The following is a 9,554-nucleotide window of genomic DNA, read 5'->3' on the forward strand; positions in this document are numbered from 1 at the left end:
TTGACATGACTGAGTCTGAAGAAGATCAGGACTCCTGACATGACTGAGTCTGAAGAAGATCAGGACTCTTGACATGACTGAGTCTGAAGAAGGTCAGGACTATTGACATGACTGAGTCTGAAGAAGGTCAGGACTATTGACATGACTGAGCATGTAGAAGGTCAGGACTATTGACATGACTGATCATGTAGAAGATCAGGACTATTGACATGACTGAGTCTGAAGAAGGTCAGGACTATAGACATGACTGAGCCTGAAGAAGGTCAGAACTATTGACATGACTGATCATGTAGAAGATCAGGACTATTGACATGACTGAGTCTGAAGAAGATCAGGACTCTTGACATGACTGAGTCTGAAGAAGGTCAGGACTATTGACATGACTGATCATGTAGAAGATCAGGACTATTGACATGACTGAGTCTGAAGAAGATCAGGACTATTGACATGACTGAGTCTGAAGAAGATCAGGACTCTTGACATGACTGAGTCTGAAGAAGGTCAGGACTATAGACATGACTTAGCCTGAAGAAGGTCAGGACTATTGACATGATTGAGCATGTAGAAGATCAGGACTATTGACATGATTGAGCATGTAGAAGATCAGGACTCTTGACATGACTGAGTCTGAAGAAGGTCAGGACTATAGACATGACTGAGCCCGAAGAAGGTCAGAACTATTGACATGACTGAGCCTGAAGAAGGTCAGGACTATTGACATGACTGAGTCTGAAGAAGGTCAGGACTATTGACATGACTGAGCCTGAAGAAGGTCAGGACTATTGACATGACTGAGCCTGAAGAAGGTCAGGACTATTGACATGACTGAGCCTGAAGAAGGTAAGGACTATAGACATGACTGAGCCTGAAGAAGGTCAGGACTATTTACATGACTGAGCCTAAAGAAGGTCAGAACTATTGACATGACTGAGCCTGAAGAAGGTCAGGACTATTGACACGACTGAGCATATAGAGGATCAGGACTATTGACATGACTGATCATGTAGAAGGTCAGGACTATTGACATGACTGCATGAGCATGTAGAAGGTCAGGACTATTGACATGACTGAGCATGTAGAAGGTCAGGACTATTGGCATGACTGCATGAGCATGTAGAAGGTCAGGACTATTGGCATGACTGCATGAGCATGTAGAAGGTCAGGACTATTGACATGACTGAGCCTGAAGAAGGTCAGGACTATTGACACGACTGAGCATGTAGAAGGTCAGGACTATTGACATGACTGAGCCTGAAGAAGGTCAGGACTATTGACATGACTGATTCTGAAGAAGATCAGGACTATTGACATGACTGAGTCTGAAGAAGATCAGGACTATTGACATGACTGAGCCTAAAGAAGGTCAGGACTATTGACATGACTGAGCTTAAAGAAGGTCAGGACTATTGACATGACTGAGCCTAAAGAAGGTCAGGACTATTGACATGATTGAGCATGTAGAAGGTCAGGACTATTGGCATGACTGCATGAGCATGTAGAAGGTCAGGACTATTGACATGACTGAGCATGTAGAAGGTCAGGACTATTGGCATGACTGCATGAGCATGTAGAAGGTCAGGACTATTGACATGACTGAGCATGTAGAAGGTCAGGACTATTGGCATGACTGCATGAGCATGTAGAAGATCAGGACTATTGACATGATTGAGCATGTAGAAGGTCAGGACTATTGGCATGACTGCATGAGCATGTAGAAGGTCAGGACTATTGGCATGACTGCATGAGCATGTAGAAGGTCAGGACTTTTTAAATGTTATATGTCATAGGAAATACACTTACATTTAATGTGATAAAAAGGACAAAAACTATCGCGTAATTCCTTTCTGTTACGTTCTGTCATGTTACCTGATAAAAAGTAACAGCATAACCATCATCAGTAACATGAAGGATGCTAAAATGTTACAATATAGAAAATTAAAGGTTTGGCAGGTAGGTGAAACATACATAAATGAAGAGATAAATGAAAACTGAAGAGATTGATGCCCGATTTTTATAATTCCAAGGCCCTCAGTCGGCTCCAGAAGCGAGGAAGTAGCGCATCTATTTTGGGTGGGCAAATATCCACTTTTTGATATGGGACAAGCTCTGAAGTCCCACGGCCCCAGCTTGTCTGGCTAAACAGCCGTCTGACGTCAGAGTAATCTCGAACTATTTTAGGAACTGCCATGCATCTCATTAGGGAATTCTAATTTGGACAACTACATGTATCTAGATAATGAAGGGGAAATAACTGGAATATGTTTTCAAAAAGTTGACGACGGAAAAGTTAAACTGATCATAGATGCTGATGAGCTTTTGAAGGTTGATTGGCAGCGTGTTCCAAGAACAAATACAGTGCCACATCAGTATTTGGAACTAGATTATCAAACAGTACCATCTGAGAAATGGCAAATATTTGCCAATATTCTGGCAAATTTAGGAACTGCTTTGCTTGTTCAGGTAATAGTCGTTTTAACTTTTTCAACACCAGACAAATACATTTTAAAAGAAATCATTTATTGAAATGTCATGTTAATAGACCACTGTCGAGTTCATCGGTCACCGGAAAAAACTCGTCAATTATACATGCTTTTATGACTTCATTTACCAGATAGAGGGGGTCGCCTGTATCCCTGCACTATTAATGTTCATCAAGCGTCTTAGTGATCGTCATTGTGCAGGATAAACTAGAAATACTTGTTGTTCTGTAGGTACTTTTAATGACAATTCCCTAATGACAGCTGTGCTGATTGTCAATTTTGAGAATTTAATTTGCCGAATAATTGAATAATTCGTACAATATAGAATTATAGTTTTCCAACCACTCCCTCAACATTGGAATGGAAGTGACGACGCCCTAAACGCATAAATGACGTTCACTTAAACCAGAGTTTTTTACGGAAATGCATCAAACACGAAAGTTGTCTATTGTGCCCAACCTGCAAGACCTTTCTATGGGTAGTCAATATAAAAAAGAACATGTGGTATGATTGCCAATGAGACAATATTCTGAGAAAGGTTGATAAACTTAGTATTTTTGAAAGTAAGCAGAGATTTTGAATGTTTTTTTTACCCGAGTGCCAGTGGGCTTTTGGTTTAGTAATTGTTCAAGCATTACTGTTGGTGTATTAACACTCTTTAACACCACTATCAGTGATATTGTTGGCTTTTTTTAAGACTATCTCTACCTTTTTTTAATGGAAAAATATGTGCAATTTTCATCAAATTGGGAAATTTGGGATAAACCATGAATTTGACTGAAACTTCAATTTACAGACCCCCTGTTCAAGAGTCAAACCCTGCTTTGAAATGAGACCCCTTTTTGACAAAGATGGTACATAAATAGATCCTCAAATATGCACATAGCAATTTTAGACATGAAAAATGCATAAATGAGTGTTTTTTAGTTTGTATCCATGCACAATTACTACTGAGACTGCACTGTTTAGGAAAAAAATTGTCTTTTTGGGAATAATTTTAAGCCATTTTTTTTCAAATTTATGGGGATTCTTCTACAGGGGAAAAAGCATTTTTTCTCCATAAATTTAAGGCAAACAATATCACTGACTATGAGTACTGTTTTGAAGAATTCTTACATCCACACAGGTGATTTGGTCTAATAATAAATGACATTTTAATTGGACCAACAACCATGTATTACTGGACATTGCCACATGTATGATGTACCTTGTGTATGACTGGGGTAGTCCAGGCACTCATCATTTCGGCCATGATTTCCAATATAAATGTGAAGAAGAAACTGCATTGCTACAAAATTATTCATGTCAGCCTCATGACAAAAAAGAGCATTGCAATGACATCAAATTTAGATTTTTTTAACCTTTGCAGTAAAATGATGCTCAATTTATACAGGATGACCGCTAACTTTAACAAGGTATTACAATACAGTATAAGAAAGCTCAAATCAATGAACTTTAAATGAAAAAAGTCTACAAAAATTGCATGCAGTAATCATGGTAAGATATGATATATATGTTGTGTACAAGTTGTAATTATAATTTGTACAGATAATTTGTACAAGTTGTCAGTGTTTTATGAACTGATGAACACAAATGGATGATTCAAGCTCACAGTACATTTGTTTCGCATACTTCTGTCATATTTTCACAACTAAATGATACAATCTAATATAAAACATAAATACAAAAAACATTATAAGACCAGAAAAAGACTTTTTATGGATATGAATATGGTATCAGGAGAAAAATAAAATTTGAATTTAAACCACTCAGTTATCCTCATTACCAGTTGGATGATAAGGAGAATAGCACAAATTTGAATTTAAAACATCAAACTAGTACATTTTAGAAGACACAACTGTATCACTTGGTGCAAGAAGGTATGTTGCAAAAACTTATAACTTGTACAAAATCTCTGTACAAATTATAATTTGTACAAACTTACATCTTGTACTCAACAAAGACATTTAAAGACATTTATTTTTTCTTGGGTACCAATTTTTTGTAGATTGAGGGAAAATATTATCTTTGTGGATATTTGATGTTATTGATTTTAGAATTTTGCCTAATTTTGCACACTTACGTGGTGCCTTACACTACAGGGAGATAACTCTGTAAAATCAACTTAACTTTTTATTTAAGTTGTGTTGTAAAGGGAAGATTAAAATTCTCAATGATCAAAATTGGTGTTTGTCAAACTGCTATACAACCAGTGTAATTTTTCTGATAAAATGGTTGGTTCATAATTTTTGAAATTTTTACACTTTTGTAAAAGGGTCAAAGTAAATACTTTGTCAAAATTTTATGAAAATTAAACGAGCCAAATTAATTTTAGTGAAAGTGTTGGGTACCATCTTAATAGAAATGTTGTACATTGTTGAACATTTACGTTCATGGTTCACCTATGTACCCACATAATACATGAAAATTGCTATCCAATAAAATGAATAATATAGGGTTATTGCATGAGTATTGGGGAATATTGTCCGGAGTAAAATTTTGAATTGCACGAGCTTGCGAGTGCAATATATGTTCTACGAGTGACAATATTCCCCAATATTCATGCAATAACCCTTTTATTGTATAGCAATATAATATTTGTAAGTATAAATTGGTTTAAACTAAGATTTTGTTGTTGATGACGTCATGAATTTTGATGATTTATTGCACTAGTGCAATATTGGAATTTATTGAACGCTAACTTTTGATTACTTTCTGTGGGAAATATTATATTGCTATGCAATAATAATGAATCCACAAAAGTATAGATACTGTAAGATTACTTGTATGATCTGTTATGATTATCTATTTTTGATATTTAGATGACCCCACTGTAAGATTAGTTGTGTGATCTGTCATGATTATCTATTTTTGATATTTAGATGACCCAGCATAATGGTGTTGCTCCTCCTACTCTTTATGATGGTTTCCACAGCAATGTTTGGCGAGGTGGTGGAAATGATGATAAGTGTAAATCAGCGCATGTGTATAGCAGGATAGCAGACATACTGCCAGTTGTTAGACAGGCTGGAGAGGTAAGGTCGCACATGTCTAGTGTTTAATCTTGAACTCAATAAGGGCATGGACATTTTTTTTTCAAAAAGGGCACTTAGCACCTTGATTATATCAAAAAGGGCACTTTGGGCCTCGACTATACCAAAAAGGGCACATAGATAAAATAGTAAGTTACATATTCAGGGCTCACACTACTGACTTCTCTTTTTGAAACTGATAGGGAGAAGTGGTGAGATTTGAAAGACAAGTTCTCATTTGCTGGAGTCCCTACAATGTTAATGTTTTACTATAATAAAAAGGCCCATATGTACATGGTGTACATATATTTTATTTTTATACGACCGCAAAATTTTTGTGTCGTATAATGCTATCATGTTGTCTGCGTCGTCGTCAAAGGACTCATTTAGCTTCCAGATTTTAGTGAATAGATCACTATAAATTTTTATCAGAAGGTTCAATACCACTAAAGGAAGTTGGTATTGATTTTGGGGGTTATGGTCCCAATAGTTTAGGTATTAGGTGCCAAAAAGGGGGCTCAAAATTGGCATGTTTGTAGTTTTCAAACAATAACTTGTGTTTAATTATATGAATCTCTCCGAAATTATACCACAAGTTTCCATACCATGAAGGGATGATAAGTATTGACTTTGGAGGGTTATGGCTCAAAATGTTTTGGAATTAGGAGCTAAAAAAGGGAAAAAATAGGTTTTTCTGGTCAATGGACAATTTTAAGACAATTTAAAAGCAGTGTAAGGAAGGTAATTTTCAAAAAAATTTAACATACAATGTTGGGTATATATTCGGATTGACCTCCCTTACTTTACTTGCAAATTATAATGCATATGAAAATGTCAGGTTTTAGACTTATTGCCAAAAAAGGGGGGTGATAGTAATTTTTCTCCAAATTTCTATAATTCCAATTTTTTTTTAAATTTGTTATTAGATTTGTAAGATCTTGACATTTGCTTTGTGTTAGAAACCCATATTATGTCAAAACTTTTATCGCAATCCAAATTTAGAGCTGTATCCAGCTTGAATGTTGTGTCCATACTTGCCCCAACTGTTCAGGGTTTTGACCTCTGCTGTCGTTTAAAGATGTTCCCTGTGAAGCAGCTGTTTTTTATTCATACCTGGGGAAACAATTAAAGAAACAATTCAAATTTAAAATTGTTTAATTTATCATATTTAGTTGCACTAGTCTTTTATCGTGTTTATGAAATTCAGTGTTTCTCATTAAAAAGATATATAAATCTAAAAAAGTTAAGCTGGGACATTTACATAGTATAGTATAAGTATAAGAGTCCCACAGTTAATTTAAATGATGAATTTTAATAAATAAATTAAAAACTGTGCCATTTATACGTCTGTAGTCATTATCATAAGGTTCCAGATTTCATTCATAGCTGGTCATTTTTTGGACTCCGATTCCTAGTTCGTACATTGTATAAAGAGCACATCTAAGAATAATCAGAGAAACAGATTTCACCTCTGCATCTCGTGCAAAATGGTATCCCTCCACTCTCCTGTTTATTTTGTTCATTATTCTCTAATCTTTATATTTAAGGTGGTACCCAAAACCTTCCGTTAAATTAATTTGGCTCATTTAATTTTCATAAGATTTAAAACAAAGTATTTAATTTAACCCTTTGACAAAATCATAAAAATTTCAAATAATTTGAACCAACCATTTCATCAGAAAAATTACACTGGTTATATAGCAGTTTGACAAACACCAATTTTTATCATTGAGAAGCTTAATATTCCCCCAACAACACAGCTATTTAAAATATTTAGCTGATTTTGTAGAGTTATCTCCCTGTAGTGTTAGGTAGCACCTTAAGCACCCCATTATTATCTATTCTGGATTATATCTTTTTATTTTGTCTATTCTATATTTCTTTGGCTAATTTTCTGTAGTATTCTGTTTATTCATCCAGATTCTTATATTATTGGACAGTGTATTACCTGTAGTACTGTGTCTAGGACAATTCTATGTCCACATTTTAATATACCCATACAAATTTAACGTTCTTTTGTCAGCATGTTCAGTGGCGGATCCAGAAATTTACATAAGTGGTGGCCCACTCACTCCCCAAGAGGGGGCCCACTCAGGTCATGTCTCAGTGATTCCCTATATAATCAACCAAATTTTTCAAAAAAAAAAGGGGGGGGGGGCTGGGTCATTTTCTAAATCCACCTCTGATTCTGCAGTCTAATGAGTTGACATATTCCTGTCAAGATATGTATTGTACTATCCATTAACATTTGTTTTCAGGTTCAGATCCTGCATTTTGTGCTGGGAAAGGGGGGGATAATTCCTTTAAACTGAATAAATACTGGTACATGAATACATATAAATAATAATGATGTTATACTAATTTTTCAGATGAATCTGTTGGAGCTTCAGACTATACTCCATTGTATGTTAGAAGGATTTAAGGTCATGGGAGAGCAAATGATACAAATCTTTATCGATAGAATTCTTAACATTACTGTTTTTGGCGAGAGTGAAACAGTGAGACCACCAGTGAAAGATTCACTTGACAATTCAATAGATAACGGTGTCCTACACTGCTTAGTATATGGAAACCATGAGGATCAAATTTTAATTGAAGAGAGACGATCTCGAAATAGTCAAAATCGTGGTAGAATACGTCAAAAAGTATTGTGTCCTAAAGTTCATACTGAAAGATTCCGATCTAGGTCACGTTCTCCATCACCTGGAGAGAATAATATCCTGGCCGAAATAGAAAACATACAAAATCGAGATCCAGATCGTGCGATTAATATGGAATGTTTGGTTCAAAATCCAAATAACTTTCTTGTCAAGTCTTCATGTTTACATAACTACGTTCAGTCATATGTACCAGATTTAGTTTATCTAAGAAATACTATTGGAGGACGAGTAGCCAAAATTATAGCGGAAATATCTGCCTATGATAAATATGGATCATACATATCTTTTGAAACACATTTGAAACGATTTACGGAGCGGTGTTTTCAGAAGTGTATGGTGGGTCTGTCCAATAACCAGAAAGAAATAGCAGGACTTGTTGTAGTGCCTGATGGAATTAAACTCTTAGTGGTTCATAAAATTAAAAAGACAAATAATATATTTTCGTATGAAGTGAAAGAAGCTGAGCTAGTCATATGGAGTGAAACAAATAAACTGTTTGCAACTACTCACATTATATATTTTTTTCATAACCTGTGCATTTGTTATATTAGATAATTATGATTGATTATCTTAATGGTAAACTTCATTTTTTGATATTACTGATATGGTATATAATATTTTCAAATATGGAAAATTGTATGTATAATACTAACAAAAACTAACAGTTGTATATATATATGTTATTTACTAATGTTAACGAGGCTGGGATAAGGTACCGGTACTTGATGTTTGAAAACTAACAAATGTACAGATTTCAATAAAATATGATAAATTAAAAAAAAAAAAAAACTGTTTGCGATTATGTTGAAATTGAAAGATTGTAGTTAGTGAATATTAAAAAAAAAAAGAAATCTTTGTGGTATAACTTTATTTGATAGGGGTAAATTCAATAATATCAGATTATTACAAGTCAATTTTCATAATACATGCAATATGAAAAATTACATGTAAAAGACAGTAATGTTATGATCTTTTTGTCATATGCTTCAACAATGGGGAAAATAACCAATTCATATCTTGATCATTTTACATGGTTCTCAAATAGAAGTTCAAAGTGTGAAAAATTTAGTACATTTGATATGAAATCTTTTCTATCATATGCCTCAGCCATGTCAATAGAGAAGAAAAGAATTTAATGTTGGCGAATTGACAAAAACAATAATTCAACAATATGCTTACTGAATACTGTTTGGAAAAGTCAACTTTTTTCAACATGTTCAAAAAAAAAGTAACTTTCCAAATTGTGTTTAAAACTTTTAAAAAGTGCATTTATTTAATGATTTTTTTGTTTTTTATTTTTCATTATTATGATACACAATATACTTTCCAATAATTTTAATTTTGGATGTAACATGTCTCCTGATTGGCTTACGTCATTTTGT

The 9,554-nt window shown here is 34.4% G+C and overlaps 1 protein-coding gene across 1 annotated transcript; it reads left to right on the forward strand.

Moving 5' to 3' along the window:
• The first annotated feature begins 2,185 nt into the window (after nt 1-2,185).
• LOC134717715 (uncharacterized) lies at nt 2,186-9,308 on the forward strand. The gene is made up of 4 exons (XM_063580208.1): nt 2,186-2,460; nt 5,363-5,515; nt 7,882-8,666; nt 9,218-9,308. Exons 1-4 carry the CDS (start codon nt 2,224-2,226, stop codon nt 9,306-9,308), a joined length of 1,266 nt encoding a protein of 421 aa, XP_063436278.1. The 5' UTR covers nt 2,186-2,223.
• Nucleotides 9,309-9,554: the final 246 nt, after the last annotated feature.

The sequence above is a fragment of the Mytilus trossulus genome, chromosome 5, assembly GCF_036588685.1.
Source record: "Mytilus trossulus isolate FHL-02 chromosome 5, PNRI_Mtr1.1.1.hap1, whole genome shotgun sequence".
Classification (NCBI taxonomy): Eukaryota; Metazoa; Mollusca; class Bivalvia; order Mytilida; family Mytilidae; genus Mytilus; species Mytilus trossulus.

Excerpts from the sequence above, each read along its gene's own strand:
- LOC134717715 (XM_063580208.1), top strand. The coding sequence starts at position 2,224 with ATGTATCTAGATAATGAAGGGGAAATAACTGGAATATGTTTTCAAAAA. Across the intron at positions 2,461-5,362 it reads GAACTGCTTTGCTTGTTCAG|ATGACCCAGCATAATGGTGT; the intron begins GTAATAGTCGTT and ends TTTGATATTTAG. Across the intron at positions 5,516-7,881 it reads TTGTTAGACAGGCTGGAGAG|ATGAATCTGTTGGAGCTTCA; the intron begins GTAAGGTCGCAC and ends CTAATTTTTCAG.